The sequence below is a fragment of the Phoenix dactylifera genome, chromosome 13 (assembly GCF_051530095.1).
Source record: "Phoenix dactylifera cultivar Ajwa chromosome 13, Ajwa_hap1_PhDact_Kaust_v1.1, whole genome shotgun sequence".
Taxonomy (NCBI): domain Eukaryota; kingdom Viridiplantae; phylum Streptophyta; class Magnoliopsida; order Arecales; family Arecaceae; genus Phoenix; species Phoenix dactylifera.
This window is the reverse complement of record NC_143202.1, coordinates 4,939,758-4,964,017: the sequence shown is the minus strand read 5'-3', so window position 1 is coordinate 4,964,017 and position 24,260 is coordinate 4,939,758. Positions and strand designations below refer to the sequence as shown.

The 24,260-nt window shown below is 44.0% G+C and overlaps 1 protein-coding gene and 1 pseudogene across 1 annotated transcript; both read left to right on the top strand.

Moving 5' to 3' along the window:
- The first annotated feature begins 345 nt into the window (after positions 1-345).
- LOC103698696 (TPD1 protein homolog 1-like) lies at positions 346-3,960 on the top strand. Its single transcript, XM_088710196.2, has 4 exons — positions 346-682; positions 1,220-1,434; positions 1,714-1,818; positions 2,945-3,960. Exons 2-4 carry the CDS (start codon positions 1,347-1,349, stop codon positions 3,313-3,315), a joined length of 564 nt encoding a protein of 187 aa, XP_088566322.1. The 5' UTR covers positions 346-682; positions 1,220-1,346; the 3' UTR covers positions 3,316-3,960.
- A 17,613-nt stretch (positions 3,961-21,573) lies between these two features.
- Positions 21,574-21,671, top strand: LOC120105273 (small nucleolar RNA R71; annotated as a pseudogene).
- Positions 21,672-24,260: the final 2,589 nt, after the last annotated feature.

The window sequence follows — 24,260 nt, the reverse complement described above, 5'->3', positions numbered from 1 at the left end:
TCATTGAGGGAACCAAACTTTAAGAACTTTTAGAAAAATCTTAAAATAAACTATTTTCTGAAAAATTGAAAGGAAAATAGCCATCATCGTCTCACGTGCACCCCATGTTCCGATGGCGGCTATGACATACCCGCCCCCTTCGCGCCGCACGTGTCACAGAGATGCATCATAACCTCCCGTACGGAGAGAGCCCACTCGGCCACTCACTCCGTCCGCGATGGCGCTTATCGTAAATATCTCCAATTTCGGTGCTAGAGTTGGCCCCTCGGTAAAACGCGCTTCAACTCCAATCGCCTCAACCCCGAGACCCGCCGACCACCGAAACAATAGGGGTACTTTTGTAAATAAATCCAAACCTAGCCCTTCTCCGTAAAGACCCATGAAAGGGTATTTCCGTAATATGATAAACACTCAACCCCAATTCCTAGTCCCTTCCGAATTAAAACCCGAGCCATGTAAACAAAACCGTACCGGTTTTGCCAGTTTAAACTCAACCCGCCGCATATAAAAATATGTTTCGTGGGGTAGGTCTCCTTCCACCCAGCCCAAAGCATTGTCTACCCCCGAATCGGAAACCGATACGAGATCGAGAGAGAGAGAGAGAGAGAGAGAGAGAGCGCCTAGTCTTTCCGATCTCTGGCACGCGTCGCGACGGCGATTATTCGGCCCTTTCCTACCCCAGGTTCGATCTCCAACCTCCCAAAACCCTTCTTTCCTCCTCTTCTTCTTGGTTTTTCGAGCTCGGAATCGATCTCTGGGGATCTCGGAGATCAGTTTGATACCCGTTCATTGCCGTTTTGGTGCTCCATCGAGCTCTCTCTGGATCCCTCCTCCTCTTCCCCACCGTTCTCTAGCCATGGAGATCTCGCGTTTCACGAGACTGCTCGCGGTCTTGGGGACAAGACCGGGCGGGGGAGTTGTACGGAGGAGGTGGCGGCGCGCTTGCCGAGGCGGTAGCCGAGATTAGGAAGACTTCGGCGACGGGCTGGGGGTTCTCCTCGATCGAAGCAAAGCTCGGTTTCCTTTTCAGAGATTAGGGTTCTGGCTTCGATCAGATGCGGTCGATGTCCACTGCCTGTCCATCGATCTGGCTCTCCCCTCGATGCTTCGGAGTCAAAACCCCACTTGTACCAAACAAAAAAAAAAAACAAAAAACCCCTCCATCCTTTGCTTTAATGGCTCTTAGAGAAGTACTGATCTATAGTGGTCTTTGGTGCAGCCGCCTTCTCATTTTCTTCTTCTTCCTCCCTCGAAGGGCCATGGCGTCGGAGCTCGGGAGCTCGAACGGAGTCTAGGGTTTCGCGCACCAAGCTAGAGTTAGGGTTCAGGCCGCCGGAGAATCAACGATGACAACAGCTCTCTCGAGGCGGCGGGTAGTTGCGATTACGGCGGTGGCGTCGCTGGCGGTTTTCGTTCTCCTCAACTTTTACTCTGGTTTGTAGTCGTACATCGAACCAGACCTTTTTTTCTTTTTTTAAAGAAAAAATAATTTTTTTGGGAGACGCCACATCCTAGTTCTCTCGTTTTTTATTAGTTGTTATTAATCTTTCGCATATTCTCCTGTTTCTCTTTTCTGGACACCTAAACCCCACCCAATTTTTAAATATTTTAATACATTATTATCCTCTTCCTTTTTGTCTTTATTGCAGCACTAAATCATAATAAAAGGGAATAATTGACAAAAAATTTCTTTTCTTTAAATTGATTTCTCAGGTTATGGACAGCGATTCGACGGTCCGATAAATGGGAGATTCCAAATATTCCGTTCCGTTTCGGTTTCGTTTCGCAATCGCAAGCTGCTGCTTCTTGAACCAGAAGGTAACGAACTTCATCCAAATTCCTATTCCACGGTCTTGACTAGGTCCCGGTGCAGCTCTCTGCATGTTCTCGTAGTGGTCCCGCACGTGTGGGGCCCGCGTGGTGATCGGGGGTACGATCGCCCCACGGCACGACGTCGCCTGGCGCGGAACGACCTCCTGTGACGACTAGGAGAAGAAGATCATGGAGGCTCCTTCCGTATTCAAATTATACACTCACCCTTTTTCCACCCAACTGCCCACTGACACGGGGGCCCTACCTCACCTGGTTCCAGGTTTCAGTGAGTGGGTGTGGGCGGAGGTTTTAGGGATTGTGTGCGAGTAGTAGTTATTGGTCTGGGTTTTATATGGGTGGTGTCGTGGAATCTCTACGTTCCGATGCTTCTGCTCTCTGACCTTCCTGTCGTCTGTCTTCTTTCGTGATCACGTCCCTTTCTGGTGGTGGTCGGAGTGTATATGGTCACCATCCGGTTAGAGGAGAACCGTTTCCTTTTGGTCTTGTAGCAAAGGATGTTAAAGTCTAGATAAAATCTTCCACTGTGTACAGCCTCCAGCTACCTTTTCCGAGCTGTATTTTCTAAATTTATTCACTGAAATGTTTTCAATTTACTTCCGGTCGTCCCGTTACTATTAGTCCCACATAGATAAGCCATTATTTCTTTTCTAAAGAATATTCTCTCTCACTGTTCTGTGTCTGCGGGTTGTATCTGAGCTGTTTCTAGTTTCTCATTTATTTAAACTAAAAAAAAAAAAGCTAATATGTACGTATTACAATTGCGGAAACTTTTTATTGGAAAAGCACAGAAGCTGCGTTATTTTAACTTTTTGTCTTGGATTGTCGTTTCATCTGCGTAAAAGTAGGCAATTGTTTATAGTTTTTTGGACCCTTGCGGTCGCAAGCTCAAAACGTGGTCCAGCTTAATAAGCTGGAGAACCAGCAGCATACCCGGGGTTCGTTTAGATCTCTATAATAAGAGAAAGCAAGAAAGAAAGCTCCAACCGAGGGAGACAGGTTATGGTAGTTAAAGGATGGATAATATAAAATGCGGAGAGGAGGATGAATTAATTATCAGAAACAAGAATACGAGTTATAATATATATGTGCCTTGTCTTGTGCTTGGTCGCAGGGGGGGATCCATCGCAGACGGAGCGGGTGGGGGAGGAGTGCAGCAGGGACGATATCATGGTGCACCAGGGGGCGACGGCGCCGCTGCCGAACGGGATCCCGACGTACACGGTGGAGGTGCTGAACGTGTGCTCGGGGAAGAGTTGCAGCATCGGACGCATCCACCTCAGCTGCGGGTGGTTCAGCTCGGCCCGCCTCATCAACCCCCGCGTGTTCCGCCGCCTCCGCTACAATGACTGCCTTCTCAACGACGGCCGCGCCCTCCCCGCTGGCTCCTCCGTGTCCTTCCAGTACGCCAACTCATTCCGCTTCCCCCTCGCTGTCTCCTCCGCCACCTGCCTCCACTCCTCTTACCCTCCACGGTCCCCTTAATCTCTCTCTTTGTCGATCTCTTTTGGTTGTCACATGTATGCTAAATGGAATCACGGGTGAGGTACTCAAGGGTGGGTATAGCGTTTATAAGTGTAGTTAATGAGCTTGGATTGATGGGGACAAGGGTCACGTGTATATATACAGGAAATGTTTTGTTAACACGGGTGGGTTGCACTGAGAGATTGGATTGTCTTTTTGGTTTTTTTTACACTTGGTTGGGATAACTCATTTTTCTTGCTTATACCAGAGCGATCAGCACAGTTGAATTGCTTGTTATGATGAGTTGCTTTCTTATTATTAATTTCTACTTTTTCTGGTGCGTCTCGGTGGATGGTCCTCCTTTGTGCTGGGGACTATTTAATGATATCCAAAGGTACGATATAATGGCTGATGTTTGTGGTGCAATGTACATGCTTTTTTTTCCTCTTACTTTTGTTTTTATTTAGTCTTCTGAAAATTGAACGGTCGTGTCCTTTTTGTATATAACTACCGTCTAATATGAAATGTGTGCGTATGAGGCCGCAAAAAAATAAAAAAATAAAAACACCTATATGTTTGGGGGACCTTGGGGATTGCGCAACCACGGTGATTGTAGTGCAGGGTTTAGGTCCATGTGTTTGCTTTCTATACAGCGAATATTAAGTAGAGCGTTTGCTTGGTAGCAGCAGCCCACTTTCATAGCATGTAGGCAGCCTTTTAATGTGTTCTTTTTCATTTGTTTGTGATGTGGCCTGAAATGAATTAGCTGATCAGGAGATGACATGTGGCACAGTAGAGGTTCAATTTCACTTGCACTCAAATTTGTCGGTGGTTGATCCGGATAAAAATAGCATGGATAGCTTCCCACTCAGTCATAGATTCTAGATTCTGAATTCAATAGAACAAGGACTTTTCATCTATAAAAGTAGGTTCAAAGTACTAGATATGCAAAGGAGAATACCTCTACTCTTTACTCTAGTTTTTTCTGCTTCGTTGCTATCATCTCCTGCTATTCCCCATAGCTCTTTTTAATTTAGGCATCGAAAGGCCCTCTAACGGAGTAGATCCGGCAACCTTCAAACTTTTCCCTCTTCTCGTGTGCTAGGCAACAGACTACTGCCTTCTTAGAGAATGGACTAGTCAAGTGCCTTTCGATCACCAAATCAGGTTTTAAGGGCAATAGATTAGCATTGTCAGGGGGCAACAATGAGTGTGACCAAAAACGATAAAATCTATATAGAACAACCAGACCAACAGTAGTAGCCAAGTGATGTAGGACACCTAGTCCGAGTCTCCTAATTCTCACGATCCAAATCCTCAGCTTGCTCTAGTGACTCCGCATCATGTAGTCAGTATATCGGTCGAGTAGTTTAATTTGTTTATCTAGCAAGTGCATACCCTATCTATGATAGTGCAGAACCTACTTTCGATGGACAACCCATCAAGCCAACCTAGGTTTACCTACCACTTACTCATGAGGTTTCCAGTTGGACATGGTCTAGGGGAAGTCCGTGCGGCTAGGTATTGGCTCGTCGGTACTATGTGGCTTCTTTCTAAGGAAAGAAGCTATGGAAGCACTCCAAATTCAAGGCTTTAATATCGTGACGAGCAAACATAGAAGCGAGGGGAGCTAGCCGAGGATCTCCTCCAAGTTTCTCTCAATGAAGCGAACTCGAGCATGAATGTGCAGATCGAGGCCAATCTCGATGAAGCTACTAAAGCCCAACTGATGGATTTCCTCCAACCCAAAGTCGATGTCTTCACCTAATCAGCCTTTGATATGTCAGGTATAATCTCTGAAGTGATTGTTCATAGGTTAAGTGTAGACCTAGCATTCAGACTAGTTCAGCAAAAGAAGAGGAATTGTGTTCCTAGGATGAAATATGTCGCTTACGAGGAGGTAGACAAGCTCCTTGCAGCCGGCTTCATCCAAGAAATCTCCTACACCAACTAGTTAGCAAACGTAATCCTCGTGAAAAAGGCCAAAGGATAGTGGTGCATGTATATAGATTCCACTGGCCACAATAAAGCCTGTCCTAGGGATAGCTTCCCGCTGCTGAAGATCAAACAGCTCGTCAACACGACATCAGGGTCTAGATGCTTAGTTTTATGGATAACTTCTCGGGCTACAATAAAATATAGATGGCATCCGAAGATGAAGAAAAAACCTCCTTCATCATTGATAAAGGGCTATACTATTACGAGATCATGTCGTTCGAGCTAAAGAATGCTGGAGCCACTTTCCAGTGCTTGGTTAACAAGATCTTCAAGGAGTAGATCAGTCGCAACATAGAGGTCTACGTTGAGGACATACTGGTAAACAGCAATGAGTCCGAGCAGTATGTGACCGACGTACAGGAGATGTTCACAACATTGAGAATGTAATGCATGAAACCTAATCCAAGCAAATGCACTTTCAAAGTCACCACGGGAAAATTTCTCAGGTTCATGTTCGCTTAGCATAGCATTGAAGTTAGTCCATAAAAGATTTGCACAGTGATGAAATGATCCCATTGAAGACAAAAAAGGAGGTCCAAAACTTGGCAGGCCGGATCACAGCATTAAGCAAGTTCATGGAGACATTGACAGAGAAGTGCTTACCTTTCTTTAAAATGCTGAGGTAGATCAAAGACTTTCAATAGTCTAAGGAGTGCCTGATCGCCTTTGACCAACTCAAGCAATACCTCCTCACCCAGCCAAGTCCACGATATATGCTTTGCTCTACCTTGTAGTATCTTCTTTCATTGCAAGCTCAGTCCTCATCTACGAAGAAGATAGAGTATAGAGGCCTATCAATTATGTGAGCCAAGTCCTCCGAGGTGCCAAGATAAGGTATCCAATCTTGAAAAGGTGGCTTATGCCCTTGTCACCTTGGCTAGAAGACTTCGGCCCTACTTTTAGGCCCATACCATCGTCGTACTGATTGACCAACCATTGAGAAAAGTTATGAAGAAGATAGGCATGTTGGGAAGGTTAACCAAATGGGAAGTCAAGCTTGGAAAGTTTGACATTTCTACCAACCCTGACCAGCCATTAAAGCTCAAGCAATGACCAACTTCCTTGTGGAGCGTAAAATTCCTAAAGATGCGGAGGTTAGCATGGAACTAGAAGAGCGTAGGCCGAAAGATTACTGGATTTTCCATGTGGACGGGTCCCCCAACCCAAATAGAAGTGTAGTAAAGCTAATCTTTACCAGCGCCGATGGAGTTATGGCAGAGTATGCCTTTCATTTTGACTCTTGAAGGCTCTCAACAACTTTCAATTGGTTGTCGGTCAAGTTCGAGGAGTGTTGCCTCGCTATGTAGCCCAGGAGGGAAGAATGAATTGGGCTTTTTAAAATTTATGAACTATAAATGCAGCGGAACAATAACTTTCTAATGTGTATGTGATGTGCAATACTAGAATAAACGGCAACCAAAGTAATAAATGAAATACATAATGCAAACAGTCAAAAAACCACAAGTATAAGAGATTTATAGTAGTTTAGTGCCAAATTCAACACTCATATCCACTACACTAATCGTCCGTAAATGATTACAATGTCGAATACTACTGACCAAATAACTCTAGCTCCTTCTAAGTGAGTCACTCATTTATCAGGCACAAGCAAGCTTTACCCACTTCGTTTCAAGGTATAGATCAAGGTTTTCCAAATTTCACCACAATCAAAACTTGTCCCCACAAATACAAAGAGATACAATGACAAAAATAGTGAATATAGAATTAATACAATAAAAATTTCTTATTGAGCAGAAATAAAACCAATTAAAGCTCTTTAGAATCATTGGTAGAAAGCCTTTTGATGTGCACTTTAGTTGGGAATACTTAATGAATGCTCCTGAAGTGGTTGTTAAAATTGAATTGAATGCTTCTCACCCAATGAAGGCTCTTCTTGCTTTGAATGGTTTTTCTCTTGATTTTCCTCCTTGTTTTGCTCTTTTGGGAAGCCTATTTATGAAGAGAAGTTGTTGGAAAGTGATTACTAGCAGTTGATGACCGTTGGAGAGTGGTTAGAAGCCATTAAATGTTATTCATCCATGCTAAGAAACTAGCCATTATGGCTTGCCAAAATAGAGAGGTCGACTCCTGAAGAGACTAGAAATTCTATCTTTCTTTCTTGCTAGTGTCACAATAGGGACTGTTGAGGGAATACGGCTTTCCCCCCAGCAATATAGTAACCCCGCCTCCAAAAGGCCGCGTAGCCGCCGACCTTGGACGATTGAGGTCGGCGTCCGACCTCGAAACGACCGACCTCAAGACCTCCGACCCGGAGAATTTCCGACCCCAGAGACCTGTCCTTGTCGACCCCCTACTGCGGCCGTACCCCTCCGAGGTCCGGTTCACTCAACAATTAATACGAATCTCCGGCTTACTCAACAATTAATGCAAATCTCCAGCTTACTCAACAATTAATGCGCATGGCTCCTGTTATCTACGGACCTACGGCTCTCCACGGCAAACCAACTCAGCGGAGTCCAGTCAACAGTGATAAGTCTCTGATCTCGGCCTTACCTCCGACATCAACGCAATGATTCACCCGATCCTGCACCAGTCCAAGCAACATGCCGAGCCGTACGACGGTCTCGCCCCATCACATCACAGGTAAACCGACCTCCCCTATAAAAGGGAACCCTTGCTTCTCAAAGGGGGGGAGGAGAAAAAAACTAAAAAGAGACTGTTCTTCTCTTTCTCCTTAAAACACAGATTGCCTCCCCTCTGACTTAAGCATCGGAGGGCCGGCGCCGGAAAACCCGGCCACCGGCTTTTCTGCAGGCACCCCGACGGAGGACGCCGCCCGCCGACGGACCGCCACTCCCCTGTGTCCACCTGCTGCTCCCCCTCCTCGACTGACGACCGCTCCCGGGTCCAATTTCCAGCAACAGTTGGCGCTAGAGGAAGGGCCCGAGTCGCGATCATGAAGCTGAGAAGTAAGGGAGACTCCAATATCTCCCGGCGTCCCCCACAGAGTCCTGGACACTCCGTCCAGAATTCGCCTACTCCGGTTGACCCGGTTCCCCAGGTCCAGCCGGAGCAATTCAATGCTTTGGTGCAGCAAGTTCAGGCCCTGGCCGCCGTCGTTCAAGGCCTGCGGCGCGAGGAGGCCTTACCAACGCTTCCCCTGCAGGCCCAGGTCTTGCCGGAGTTCCCTCCCAACGGCCCGATTCTCCCAGGCCAGAACCTTCATGGCTCCTCCAGGGCCAACAACGAAGGGCGGGCCTCCTCTCAGAGAGAGCTGCCCGAGGAAGGTCTCAACGAAAGACCTCAACCCTCTGAAGCTGAATCAGCCCCAGACCACCGTGAGCCGGAGCAAATCACGGTGACGATTCCACGGGTCGGGGAGCTCGACAGGAAAGTCGAACATTTGGAGCGCCAGATCGAAGCGCTCCGCAGCAGGAAGACAAGACAAGAGGGGGATTTTGAATTCACCACCAAGTCCCCCTTCTCCCGCCAGATCGAAGATGAGCCGGTCCCTGCGAGGTTCAAGATGCCTCAAGTGGAGCCCTACAACGGAATCACAGATCCCCTCGACCACTTGGAGAGCTACCGAGCTCTCATGGCCCTACAAGGATCCTCGGAGGCCGTACTTTGTAAGGCCTTCCCGGCAACCCTCCGAGGGACGGCTCGGCTTTGGTTTTCTGGGCTAAAACCAAGCACGGTATCTTCCTTCGAGCAACTCGGCAGGTAGTTTGCTACCAATTTTGCTGCCAGCCGACGCCAACGGCGGACGTCGGATTCCCTCCTAGATATCAAGCAGAAGGAGGGAAAATCCCTCAAGGAGTACCTAGACCGCTTTACCGCCGCCACGTGGGAAGTCCGCGAGCTGGACTAGTCAATAGCCATGTCGGCTCTAAAGACTGGGGCCCGCTCTTATCGATTCCTCTTCTCCATCGAGAAGAGCTTCCCGGCCGACTTCACCGAGATGCTGGCCCGAGCTCGAAAGTACGCTAAGGCCGAGGAGGCAATCGCCTCCAGGTGGGGTGCGATCGAGCCCGCCTCAAGGAAGCAGAAGAAACGCCGCGAGGAACGCGGCCGACAAAGAAGCCGATCCCCCCATCGAGAGAAGAACCTCCCCCGACTGAGGAGCCCGCCTCGGCAGCGGGGACAGCCACAACGAAGGACCCCACCTCGACCAAGGTCCCCACCATGGCCTCGAGCGTACCCAGGGAGGTACGAGAATTACACACCCATCAATGCACCCCGGGCCGAGATTCTGATGGAAATTGAAGGCCGGGACTTTTTCCGACCTCCACCTCCCATGCGGGATACGGGATTCCCACGCAATCCCAGGAAGTACTGCCGCTTCCATCGAGACCATGGGCACGACACGGAGGACTGTATTCAGCTCCGAGATGAGATCGAGGCGCTTATTCACCGCGGGGTGCTCAATCGGTTCATACGGAACCGACGTGAAGAGAGGAGGCCAGCAGAAAACGCCACGCCCCCTGAGAATCCAAATGACAACAGACCCATCGCAGGCACCATCAATGTCATTAGGGGAGGGACTTCTGCTGGAGAGCCAGCCCAGGAAGTTCCCCCAAAGCGCCCACGCACTTCCGAAGCCATCTCGTTCTCGGATGAGGATTTGGAAGGGGTTGAGACCCCTCATGATGATACTGTGGTCATCTCCATGATTGTAAATAAGTTTGATGTAAAGCGTGTCTTAGTTGATAATGGGAGCTCGGCCAATGTTTTGTATTACCATGCCTACCAAAAAATGGGGTTACCGAAAGGACATCTCCGAAATATTAATACCCCACTAGTCGGGTTCACCGGAGATTCGGTCCCAGTCGAGGGTGAAGTCAGCTTCCTTGTTACGGTCGGCCTCGCTCCCCAGGAAAGCACTGTGAGGACGGACTTTCTTGTGGTCCGTCTATCCTCAGCCTACAATGCCATCCTCGGACGACCAGGACTCAATGCTCTCCGAGCCGCGGTCTCCACCTACCATCTGCTCGTACGATTCCCCACCAACCAAGGAGTAGGCGAGGTCTGCGGAAACCAGCTGATAGCCAAGCAGTGCTATTTGGCGACCCGCAAGGCGAAGCAACCAATTGAAGCGTCAAGCCGGCAAGAGCCATCAGCCGAGGTGCCAACTCAGGCAACAGGCCCCTCGCTATCCATAGAAACCCTGGACGCAAGGGACAACCCCTGGAGGAAGCAAGTAGAGCTCGGTGAGCTTCTTGTTCAAGTTCCTCTACGAGAAAGTTTTTCCGAGCTAACTGTATAGGTCCGCTCCGGCCTTGGCATCCGCGAGAGGGATCACCTCATTAGCTTCCTGCGAGACAATGCTGATGTCTTCGCCTGGTCGCCCGCCGACGTACCAGGAATTGACCCTGAGGTCATGGTCCATCGACTCCGGGCGAAGCCGACCAGCAGACCTGTAAAGCAGAAAAAAATGGGCTCCGCCCCGGAGCGACAACGAGCTGCAGCCGAGGAGGTGAGTAATGTTGGGTTGTGGAGCCTGATCCATTCCCTTTTCCTAGACCCCTATGTGCACTATGGTGGTGGAGGATCAAGGGAAGACAAGCCGGAAAGAGTTTCGAGAAGATTCAGAGTTGAATCAGCAAAGAAAGAAACCTTCAGCAAGGTCCGGAGTCGACTCCAGCAGACTTGGAGTCGACTCTGGCACGCAGGTAGTCTTGGCACAGTTTTTGGAGTCGACTCCAGCAGACCTGGAGTCGACTCCCCAGTGTTGGAGTCGACTCGAGAACTCCAGGAGTCGACTCCCACAGGTAGACAGAGAGGCATTTTTTTGTGGACTGTTGCCGAGTCGACTCGCAGAATTGCGGGAGTCGACTCGAGCACGGTTTTCACGCGAGGCTGAGTTATGAACCGGGTCCAAGCCAAGGTTTTTGAGCCCTAATCAAAGTAAGAGATTGGGAGGTATATATAGACTTCTTGAGGGACACGAGAGGTGTGGTTGCAACCTGGAGAAACCCTAGAACTCATCAACGAGAGGTTCCAAAAGTAGATCCTTTGTGTGCATCAGGAAGACGACGTGTTGCTCGTCTTGAGAGAGATTGTTTGCTGTGTGAAAGAGAGTTTTGTTTCTCTTCTCTTGAATCTCTGTAACTTCCTTTGATCATATAGTGAAATATTGATCTGTGCGGCTGTGGACGTAGGAGCAAGAGACTCCGAACCACATAAACTTGAGTGTCTTGTGCGTTTTGCTATTGTTTTTGCCGTGTTATTCTTTCTCCTACTATCTTTTATATTCCGCATTCGTAGGGTTGATCCCTAACAACTGGTATCAGAGCAATCTGGTTCGAAGAAAAAAAAAAAGAGTGGGAGCAATGGCGGCTGAAGAAGGCAAGGTCAAGATTGACAGATTTGATGGCAAAGACTTTGGTTTCTGGAAGATGCAGATCGAAGATTATTTATATCAGAAGAAACTTCATCTACCTCTTGAAGGTATGAAACCGATAATATGTCACAGGCCGACTGGGATTTAATGGATCGTCAGGCTTTGGGAGTTGTTCGCTTGACGTTGGCTCGAAACATTGCGTTCAACGTTTTGGAAGAGAAGACAACAGCAGGTTTGCTGAAAGCATTGTCGAATATGTATGAAAAACCCTCGGCCTCTAACAAGGTGTACCTGATGCGCCGTTTATTCAATCTGAAGATGAGTGAAGGTTCCTCAGTTACGGATCACATCAATGAGTTCAATCTGATTACGAGCCAGTTGAGTTCGGTGGAAATCAGCTTTGAGGATGAAGTTCGTGCTCTAATTCTCCTATCCTCCTTGCCAGAAAGTTGGGGTGCAACGGTGACAGCTGTAAGCAGTTCCTGCGGCTCAAACAAACTGAAGTTTGAGGAGGTCCGAAATCTGATACTCAGTGAAGATATCAGAAGGAGGGAGTCTGGTGTGAAATCTGGTTCGATTCTGAACATATCTGAAGGTAGAGGAAGAACTGTGCAACGCAGTGAAAATCATGGCAGATCGAAGTCTAAGAGGAGGAGCAAGTCTAGATCGAAAGGCGATGGCTGCTGGTATTGTGGCAAGATGGGCCACACGAGGAAGAATTGTTGGCTCAGAAAGAAGAATCCAAGCAAGGGGCAGAATGAGGAGTCCGTGAATGCAACCACAGATGAAGCCAACGATGCTTTGATTCTCAGCGTGGACAGTCCTATGGAATCGTGGATACTAGACTCTGGAGCTTCGTTTCATTCTACCTCACGGAAGGAGTGTATGCTGAATTACACTGCAGGAGACTTCGGAAAGGTTTATCTCGCTGATGATGAGCCTTTAGATATTGTGGGGAAAGGTGAAGTTCATATCAGGATGCTGAATCAGTCAGTGTGGAAACTGAAGAATGTGAGGCATGTCCCAGGCTTGAAGAGAAACTTGATTTCTGTTGGGCAGCTTGACAGCGAAGGGTATGTTACTACCTTCATAGGTGGTTCATGAAAAATTACCAAAGGAGCTATGGTGATAGCACGTGGGAACAAGTTGGGAACTCTCTACATGACCAATGACACCAAGGATACGGTAGCATTAGCAGAAAGAGGTGCAGATAGTTGTCTTTGGCATCGCAGACTCGGACATATGAGTGAGAAAGGTATGAAGATGATGGTGAAGAAGAACAAGCTAGCAGATCTGAAAACTGTTGATGTAGGTCTCTGTGAAGACTGCATATTTGGGAAGCAGAAAAGAGTTAGTTTCTCAAAGGGTGGAAGAACACCGAAGACAGAAAAGCTAGAGCTTGTACACACAGATGTGTGGGGGCCTTCACCAGTTGCATCTCTTGGAGGCTCACACTATTATGTCACGTTCATTGACGACTCTACCAGAAAGGTTTGGATTTATTTCATGAAGCACAAATCAGAGGTATTTGTCACCTTTAAGAAGTGGAAAAGTCTAGTGGAGAATGAATCTGGTGTAAAGATAAAACGACTAAGGTCTGATAATGGCGGTGAGTATGACAGCAGCGAGTTTAAGAAATTCTGCGCAATGAATGGAATCCGAATGGAGAAGACAATACCGAGCACACCGCAGCAAAATGGGGTGGCTGAGCGAATGAACAGAACCCTAAATGAGAGAGCCAATAGTATGAGGATCCATGCTGGTTTGCCCAAGATGTTTTGGGCTGAGGCAGTCAACACCGCAGCGTATCTGATAAACAGAGGCCCGTCGGTTCCCCTAGATTGCAAATTGCCTGAAGAAGAGTGGACAGGAAAAATAGTAAATTTGTCACACTTGAGGGTCTTTGGGTGTGTCTCCTTTGTGCACATGCGCCAAAAACTTGACGCGTTCGCAAAAATGTTTTCGCGAAACTAATCTCCCAAGTATAGGAGAATCGCACAAGTAGTAAATTCTCGGAAGTTCGAGGTCGAATCCTCAGGGAACGATCTATAGATTATTAGCGTAATTTTTAGATGTAATTTTCAGTTGAATAAATATGTGGATTAAGATGATGTTTTGATTTTCATAAATTAAAATCGGAGAACAATATAGCAATAAACAAAGTTCAATGAAATAAAGATGGTAGGGATCTGGAATCCCCCTTGATGATATTGCATCCAAGAAATAAACTCTATGGTTCTTGATTAAAAATGAATGGTAGGATAGATCTAATCATGGTATATGTTTCATGAACATATGAACTCAATTTCTAAGCATTCATCGTGCTTTCTACGTCTACGGCAAATCAAATACTAAAGCAATCCATATATCAATAATCATAATCCCTTAAAGAGCTATCTACGAAATAACTATGCATGGATCAAAAACATATTAGTAAATATAATTCATTCAAGGCAAAAGTTTAGAGTTTACTTTAAAGAGCAATACATCAAAGGTTTCTCCATCTCCCTCCCTAAGAAATTAGCCGTCCATCAACATAAAAGAAATCTCCCCTGTTCCTCTTCCTTCTCTCTTTTTTTTTTCTTTTTATTTTCAGAAACAGGGCATGCCCTGTTTCCTCTCTTTTTTTTCTTCTTCTTTTTCGAATGGGGCTGAGACTCTGTTTTTTCGAAATGAACTCCCCCCCCAACCCATCCCAGCCGAGAGGTATATCAATCCCCCCTTTCCTCGCACGCGGTGGAAACGAATGGATAGGATGAATCTCGGGAGATTGCAGTGGCCTGGAGGATCCGATCGTGGATGGATCGCGATCTCTTCCCCGCTGGAATCGCAGACTCGATTGATGCGCTGGTGGGGAGAAAGATCCGGGAGCATGTGATCTCGGGAGAGCTAGGCAGAAGAAAAGAATCTTGGCTCGCGGAAGAAGCGGACGACGTGGGTCACTCGCAGGATGCTGGAAAAGGCTGGACTTTGCTGGGAGGGTGCACGCGGATGGCTGGGAGGAGCATGGACGCGGAAGACTGGGATCTGGGACTCGTGGAAGAAGCCGGGACGCTTGAAGAATCTGATGCGGATGAGATGCTTCATGGGATGCTGAACGGCTGGGCTTGATCGTTGGAGTTAGGATGACTAAAATCTGGAATGCTGAGAAGGTGCACTGGTGAGGTCGGGACGCAGGGAGAAGGCTGGTTGCAGGATCTTCGGACGCGGCAGATGATGCGGTGGTGACGGCTGGGATGTATGCTCTGGCTTGCGGGAGAAGCGGAAGGAAGCTGAGATTTGGAACTCGGAAGCGAGCTGATCACGGAAGATTCACATGCGGACGGCTGAAGGAGCTGATAGCATGGCCTTGGGCGCTTTGGATAGCTCACGGGAGAAGAGGATGGGCTGCACGTGGGCTCCATCGGGCTGAGCTGCACGGGCTGCTGGGAATTTGTTGCAGTGAACTGGATGGCTGAACTTAGACTCCTTCTAGTGTGCAACTGGGGTTGAAACATGCAGTTGGCTGGTGGTCACCTGCGGTGATGTTTGGACCCAATGCACATCTTAGCTTTGATTTATAATCACCTGCACCCCACAAAAATATAATATTAATGCAGCACTTTTATCATTATTTGTTAGCAATAATACTAATTTAAGTGATATGTAGATCGCACTTTTGTGCTCTCATCACACCCCCCAACTAGCTTAATGCTAGTCTCTAGCAATTCAGAGTAAACAATAACATTAGAGTACAAAAAGTGTTGGTTGATCCTTTGATGTTTTATTAGAACTAATTGCATAAAAATTAAGATAAGTACTCACTTTCGTAGGAATCACGATTGCACTTAGCATGTGCAACAAGCCGTTAAACCTCTAGGTTACCCTAGTGGACGAGTGTTGTCTCGTGAGAGTTTTCAGGGACGTTACCCACAAACATCATGAATGATATGACATGAGATCCTAATAAAAATGTGAAATAAATTCTAAGCTAATACACATGTAATTAATTGATATATATTTTCAAGCATGGCAACAATCAAAGCAAGGAAATATAAAAATGTAGTGTGCATCAAATCGAATGACTTTCTCAGAGTACTAATACCTCCACCACAATAGGGCACTGCCTGAGTTTTAGGTGCACTACTCAAGTTCACAAGTGTTTTCTACAATTTGTTAGAACCTGATCCATCAAATTTTCAGAATATCACATGTTGTCTAAATTTGTCAAGAATGGTTTGCAAGTAAAGAAAGAGCTATCAATCCCAACTAAACAACTCGGGTACACAGAGGTCCAATACAATAGAGTCAAACCAGTCATTACCACATGTCACTAGGTTCAGCCTAACCAACTCATTCATGCTTATTTTTATTTCATTCTTTTTTTTTTTCAATACACATGACAACTACAGCTATCCAACCCCATTAGGCTCTAGTAAGGTCCATGAAGCGAGCTTTCAGTCAATGACCCCCGATCCAGTTGGCTCAAGACATTAGGTGAAACACCCCTTGGACGTAATTACTCGAACCAGACTACGCCACGAGGCCAGACTTGTCATCGTAAGTTTTTTTTTTTTTGAATAATAATTATGCAAGAAAAGAAATGGTAGACTGAACCATATAAATATTTTTATTATATATGTGACTGCATTGTGACTATAGGTCAACCAAGGTCGGATCATAAGGCACCTAAGTAATCTAGTCGGGATATTCAACCTCTATCTTTATGTGAAAACCAAATCCTGAACCTTATGGTATGAACAAGGATACTCATACTTCTTTTATGGATAAGGCTAACAAAAATGCAGTTAACAAATATGAACTCCTGAGGCCTTCCTATTGTCATTAAGTACACGTGTGGGGATCTAATAATAGGTCTCTGATCAGTCATAGTATGCATGTGTTCCTTGCCTTAATAGTTGCACACACTCAATATGAAAATACATGTGCATTTGCTCAGAAAAGAAAGTAATAGAATAAATCAAATGCAAAAACAAGTTTTTTTTTTTTCAAAATATTGCCCTCCCCCCAACTTAAACATTGCATTATCCTCAATGTAAAAAAAATGCAAGAAAACTATATATGAGAGACAATAGAGAAAATAATAGAGAGAAGAAGAATACCTTGAGCTGTTGAGTTTTAGAAAAGAAGACCTACAAAATAAGAAGAAAACTAGAAATAAAAGAAAAAAAATTGAATTCTAACTAATATACACATACCTTGGCCGTCATGCTCAGTCATAAGAAGGCTCCTCCAAGGGAAAGGAGTCCTCTTCATCTGCAAAATTCTCAAGAAAAGGTTTTAATCTGTGTCCATTTACCTTAAAAATTTTGCCATCCTGTGGATTCTCAATTTTAACTGCCCCGTGTGGAAAAACAGTTTTTACAATGAAAGGACCTATCCATCTTGATCGTAACTTTCCAGGAAACAAATGTAAGTGAGAGTCATAACAAAGAACTTTTTGTGCAGGTTCAAAAGATTTTCTTAGAATTGATTTATCATGCCTAATTTTCATTTGTTCTTTACAAAGTCTAGCATTGTCATACGCATCCCGACGAATTTCATTCAATTCACTTAATTGTAATTTTCTAACGAAACCAGCATCTGAAAGTTCAAAGTTTAATTTTCTAATGGCCCAATACGATCTATGCTCTATTTCAACAGGTAGATGACATGCTTTTTCATAGACTAGCCGATACGGGGACATACCAAGAATAGTTTTATAAGCAGTACGGTAAGCCCACAATGCATCAGAAAGTTTTAAAGACCAGTCTTTGCGTGATGGATTCACCGTTTTCTCTAAAATTCGTTTAATCTCCCGATTGGCTAACTCTACTTGGCCACTAGTCTGCGGGTGATAAGGAGTTGCAATTCTATGGGTGATACCGTACTTTCGTAATAGAATCTCGAAAGGTTTATTACAGAAATGTTTTCCCCCATCACTAATTATAACCTTGGGCATCCCAAACCTAGAAAATATGTTTTCTTTAAGAAATTTTAAAACTGGTTTGTGGTCATTTGTTCGACAAGATACAGCTTCCACCCATTTGGACACATACTCAACACCAACCAAAATGTACTCATATCTAAAAGACGGTGGAAATGGGCCCATGAAATCAATGCCCCACATGTCAAAAATTTCAATAGCAGTAATGGACTGAAGAGGCATCATTTGCCTACGAGTTAGACTTCCAACATGTTGACATGGGTCACATGTCCTACAGAACTCGTGGGCATCTTTAAATAGCGTAGGCCAATAAAAACCACATTGTAACACCTTAGCTGCCGTTTTCTTAGATGCAAAGTGTCCTCCGCAAGCATTGGCATGACAGAAAGAGAGTACACTTTGTATCTCATGATCTGGAATGCATCTTCTAAAGATTTGATCATTGCAATACTTGAACAAATAAGGGGCATCATAATAATAACTCCTTACTTCACGCAAGAAATTATTCTTATCATTCGATCCCCAATGCTCCGGCATCCGGTTCGTGACAAGAAAGTTTACAATATCAGCATACCATGGTATAGTAGAAAGTGCAAATAGCTGCTCTTCATGGAATGAGTCTTTGATGGGCAACTGTGGCACCAAATCATGAACAACTAGCCGTGATAGATGGTCAGCAACCACATTTTCTACTCCCTTTTTATCTTTGATAGTGATGTCAAATTCTTAGAGTAGAAGTATCCATCGTATTAAGCGTGGTTTGGCCTCTTTCTTATCCAGTAAATATTTTAGCGCTGCATGATCCGTGAAGATAACAATAGGAGCACCAAGGATATAAGAGCGAAATTTGTCTAATGCAAATACTACTGCAAGCAATTCTTTCTCGGTGGTGGTGTAATTCATTTGAGCATCATTTAAGGTTTTGCTTGCATAGTAGATGACATATGGCTTATTATCCTTGCGTTGTCCTATGACAGCTCCTATCGCATAGTCACTAGCATCGCACATGATCTCAAAAGGTAATGACCAATCAGGTGGTCGCACGATGGGTGCAGTGCTAAGCATAGCCTTCAATTTTTCGAATGCCTCTTGACAGGTTTCGGTCCAATTGAACGGTGTATCAAGGGATAGGAGGTTACATAATGGTCGAGCTATGACACTAAAGTCCTTGATGAACCTCCTATAAAATCCGGCATGACCCAAAAATGATCTAACATCTCTAACCGTCTTGGGTGCAGGTAGCTTGGCGATTAGGTCATTCTTAGCTCTATCAACTTCCATGCCCTTCGATGAAACAATATGTCCTAGGACAATTCCCTTTGGCACCATGAAGTGGCATTTCTCCCAATTCAGTATCAAATTCTTTTCCATGCATCGAGCTAAGTCTGCTTGTAAATGTAATAAACAATCATCAAAAGAATCGCCAAAAATAGAGAAATCATCCATAAACACTTCTAAAAATTTTTCGTTTATTTCTTCAAAAATGCTGAGCATACACCTTTGAAATGTTGCAGGTGCATTACACAACCCGAATGGCATCCGACGGAAAGCGAATGTGCCAAAAGGACAAGTGAAGGTAGTCTTTTCTTGATCCTCAGGTGAAATTTCGATTTGGTAGTACCCGGAATAGCCATCGAGAAAACAATAGAATTTGTGTCCTGCAACTCTTTCCAAAACTTGGTCTAGGAAGGGTAGGGGAAAGTGATCCTTCCTAGTGACCAAATTTAATTTTCGGTAGTCAACACACATGCGCCAACTCGTCGGAACGCGAGTCGGAGCTAACTCACCCTGCTCATTTTTGACTACCGTCAGACCCGACTTCTTAGGAACGACTTGAGTAGGACTTACCCACTTGCTGTCGGAAATTGGGTAAATAATACCCACGTCAAGCAACTTGAGGACTTCTGCTTTAACCACATCTCTCATCATAGGATTCAACCTGCATTGCATTTGCCTTGTGGTTTTAGCATTGTCCTCCAAATATATCCGGTGCGTGCAAATTAAAGGGCTAATCCCCTTCAAGTCGGCAATAGACCACCCTAAAGCTCCTTTATGATTCTTTAGAACACAAAGTAATTTTCTTTCTTGGGCATGATCCAAATCAGATGAGATGATTATAGGAAATGTGTCCTCGGGTCCAAGAAAGGCATACTTGAGTTCCTTCGATAAAGGTTTCAACTCGAGCTTAGGTGTTTGTTCATGGGATGGTACTATCTTTGCTTTTCGAGGTGGCAACTGTTCAAATTCCTCTATTCTTGGTCTCCACCTATTGACCATCATGACATCCGAGTTATCTAAAATAGGTGGGACCATATCATCAGCAGTACCTTCAGAACACCAATCTATCAAACCATTGTCGGCTGATTCAGTAAATGTTTCTTTTAACAAATATTCTTCCGCAATGGTTTCAACCCATTCAACTTCTTTACTTTCTTCATGATCACTGGGTTGTTTACCTATACTAAAAACGTTCAGTTCCAAGGTCATATTGCCAAAAGAAAGCTTCATGACACCATTCCTACAATTGATCAATGCATTAGAAGTTGCAAGGAATGGACGTCCTAAGATGACTGGAATCTGAGATGGTGAATTGGAAGCCGGATGTGTGTCCAGTACGATAAAGTCGACAGGAAAATAGAATTTGTCTACTTGGACCAACACATCTTCGATAATTCCTCTAGGAACCTTCACTGACTTGTCAGCTAATTGTAAGGTTACAGTTGTTGGCTTCAACTCACCCAAATCGAGTTGCTCATATACCGTATATGGCAACAAGTTCACACTCGCTCCTAAATCTAGCAATGCTCGCTCAATCCTAAAATTGCCAATGATGCACGAGATAGTTGGGCAACCTGGATCCTTATATTTAGGGAAAATGTTATGCTGTAAAATCGCACTCACATTTTCAGCCAGAAATGCCTTCTTCTTGACATTTAATCGACGTTTGACAGTGCACAAATCCTTCAAAAATTTTGCATATGAAGGCACTTGTTTAATTGCATCAAGAAGAGGTACATTGATTTTTACTTGCTTAAAAAGCTCAAGAATTTCAGAGTTTGGTTCAAGCTTTTGCAAGGGCTTTAATCTTTGTGGAAATGGTGCTGGAAAAGGACATTTGATTTTTTCAGTAGATGTTGGTGCTTCAATTTCTTCGTTATCCTTTTCTTTTGTCTTTGGAGGGTCAGAATCAGGTATGACTTGTGTTTGTTCTGGGACTGGTCGGTCAATAACTTTTCCACTTCGCAAAGTTATTATACTCTTCGCTTGTTTTTTATGCGAAGTTAAAGATGATGCATTGCTACCACCATAGACTTGAGGGTTAGGTTGTGGTTGAGCTGGTAGCTTACCCTTCTCTTGAGCACTTAAAGCAGTGGTCAGCGTTGTCAGTTGATTTCTTAATTCATCATTGATTTTAGCTTGACCTTGCATGAAAGATTGCAAAGTTTCTTCAAGACTGGGTTTTTGAGGGGGTGCATGTGCATAATGAGGGTGCGGAGGTGGAGGAGTTGGGTTATATACTTGTTGAGGTTGGTCATTCCTCCACCTGAAATTTGGATGGTTCTTCCAACCAGGGTTGTACGTACCCGAAAAAGGATTATTGAAAGATTTTTGATAGGTATTCATAGCATTGGCCTGATCGTGCAAGACTTCCTTGAATGCGGGTATTGTGGGGCAATCAGTGGTGAGATGGCCAGGCATCTCGCAAATCCTACAACACTCGCTGTTATGTTCTACGGTCTTGACGGGTTCAATCCTTCTAAGTTCAATTTCCTCTACCTTCCTAGTAAGGGCTGCCATTTTAGCCTGAATATCATCCTGAGTACTAAGGTTGTAAAGGCCCCCGTGTGGAATGCTAGTAGGCTTAGGCAAAGGTTTATTCACTCTATCCCCTGTATCCTATAATTGTGCAGTCTCTGCGAGAGAGTCTAAATAGTCCCATGCCTCATCGGGTTGCTTTTCCAAAAATAGACCATTGCACATAGTCTCTATAAATTGTTTTAACTGTAGAGACAACCCTTCGTAAAAGAAACTAATGGTTCTCCATGTTTCAAACCCATGATGAGGACAAGAGAGAAGCAATTCTTTAAATCTCTCCCAGCATTCATAAAATGTTTCATGGTCTTTTTGTTGTAAGTTACTAATGTGCCTTTTCAAAAAGTTAGTCCTTTGTGCGGGAAAGAATTTTTTCAAGAATTCTCTTTGCATATCATGCCATGTTCCTAGCGATCTAGGTCTCAAGAAGTTCAGCCATGTTTTGGCTTTATCCTTTAAGGAAAAAGGAAACAAGGTCAATTTAAAGACATCTTCCGATACATTTGGCACTCTAAATGTGATGCTAATTTCCTCAAAATCCTTAAGATGAAGATAAGGGTTCTCGGATTCCATCCCATGATACTTGGGCAGCAATTGAATTACTCCTGGTTTGATTTCAAAGTGTCCTACATTTTCAGGAATAATCATGCATGAAGGTTGACTAGTCCTAGTGGGGTGTAAGTATTGTCGAAGTATCATAACTGGAGGTCTACCTTCATCACTATGGTGACTTCCTACATCATCAGAAAAATTTGCCATCTCATAAGGTGTGAGATACTGCGAAGGAATTTCAAGGATGTGTCCTAAGGGATGATCTAAAGTTGTACGACTTAATCGACCGGTGTCGTCCCTATTCCAACCTAGCATACAAAATTTAATTTTTTTTTATGTTTTTTTTAAAAAAATAAATATAAATAAAAGTACCAACTAAAGATACCCTAAAACTACACCCTAAAACAAAAATCTATTCACAATCAAACATGCAACTAAATATTACACCTCAATTTCTAATGTTTTTTTTAAATTTCTAGACAGCTCCTAACTGGTTTGAAGAGGGCACCTAAGCCTCCAATCCGGTCTAATGAACCGAGTTGACCAGGTAAGCTCCCAGGTAAGTGGAGGGGTCACGATGCGTTCGCAAAGGTCCCACTTAAAACCTACTTGCCTCGAACAGATGAACTGTCTTCCTTATAGGAACAAAGCTTGCCTAGACATCAACTAAGCCACAGAGCGAAATTGGTGCAACTTTCGATGGTCTTCATCCTATTGAGCTCGAATGTCCTTAGGGGCCAACGTCTAGTTGATTTTAGTTAAGCTTAGGATATTTATGCAATGGGGTGATTTTTGGGCTAAGGACGAGTGATGAAATCCCGACCTTATCTTTTTAAATGGGTTCAGCCCTTAGAATATTTTATGCTGATGCCTTATACTATATGCAACAATCAAGAGATTTTTTTTTTTAATGTTTATGACATGACATTAAATTTCATTGAATAGGTGATCAAGCAAATTATTTATTTATTTTTTTAAAAAAAAATTTATGAGTTGAAGTTTGAGATTTGAATTCTGAAATTTGAATTTGAAATTTTAGGTTTTTCTCTTTTTTTTAATTTTTGAATAATCACCCTTGATCTTTTCTTAAAGTTTTTTTTTTTAAATTTTTAATTAGCAACAAGGGTTAATGAGATATGATAACAATAAAATTCTTATTCTAAAACAATTAAATGCAGAAAATTCAAAACAGAAAGCAACAAGGTTTCGTATTAATCTAATAGTCTTAAAAGTTTCAGAATGTCAATCAGACCGTTTAGATGAATAAAACACTGGTCCTACACCTGACGACCAAATTTGAGTTCAATCAGATGGTTAATTACTTTGATATCGGAGTTTGATGCAAACTGTGCAGGAAATAAAAATAGCAGAATTTTTTTTTCAGTTTTAGTTTTACTCTAATGTTCAATTTAACTGATAGGGTACTAATTAAATCTAAAATTATACTAATAACTAAGCCGTTCCCCGGCAACGGCGCCAAAAACTTGGCGCGTTCGCAAAAATGTTTTCGCGAAACTAATCTCCCAAGTATAGGAGAATCGCACAAGTAGTAAATTCTCGGGAGTTCGAGGTCGAATCCTCAGGGAACGATCTATAGATTATTAGCGTAATTTTTAGATGTAATTTTCAGTTGAATAAATATGTGGATTAAGATGATGTTTTGATTTTCATAAATTAAAATCGGAGAACAATATAGCAATAAACAAAGTTCAATGAAATAAAGATGGTAGGGATCTGGAATCCCCCTTGATGATATTGCATCCAAGAAATAAACTCTATGGTTCTTGATTAAAAATGAATGGTAGGATAGATCTAATCATGGTATATGTTTCATGAACATATGAACTCAATTTCTAAGCATTCGTCGTGCTTTCTACGTCTACGGCGAATCAAATACTAAAGCAATCCATATATCAATAATCATAATCCCTTAAAGAGCTATCTACGAAATAACTATGCATGGATCAAAAACATATTAGTAAATATAATTCATTCAAGGCAAAAGTTTAGAGTTTACTTTAAAGAGCAATACATCAAAGGTTCCTCCATCTCCCTCCCTAAGAAATTAGCCGTCCATCAACATAAAAGAAATCTCCCCTGTTCCTCTTCCTTCTCTCTTTTTTTTCTTTTTATTTTCAGAAACTGGGCATGCCCTGTTTCCTCTCTTTTTTTTCTTCTTCTTTTTCGAATGGGGCTGAGACTCTGTTTTTCGAAATGAACTCCCCTCCAACCCATCCCAGCCGAGAGGTATATCAATCCCCCCTTTCCTCGCACGCGGTGGAAACAAATGGATAGGATGAATCTCGGGAGATTGCAGTGGCCTGGAGGATCCGATCGTGGATGGATCGCGATCTCTTCCCCGCTGGAATCGCG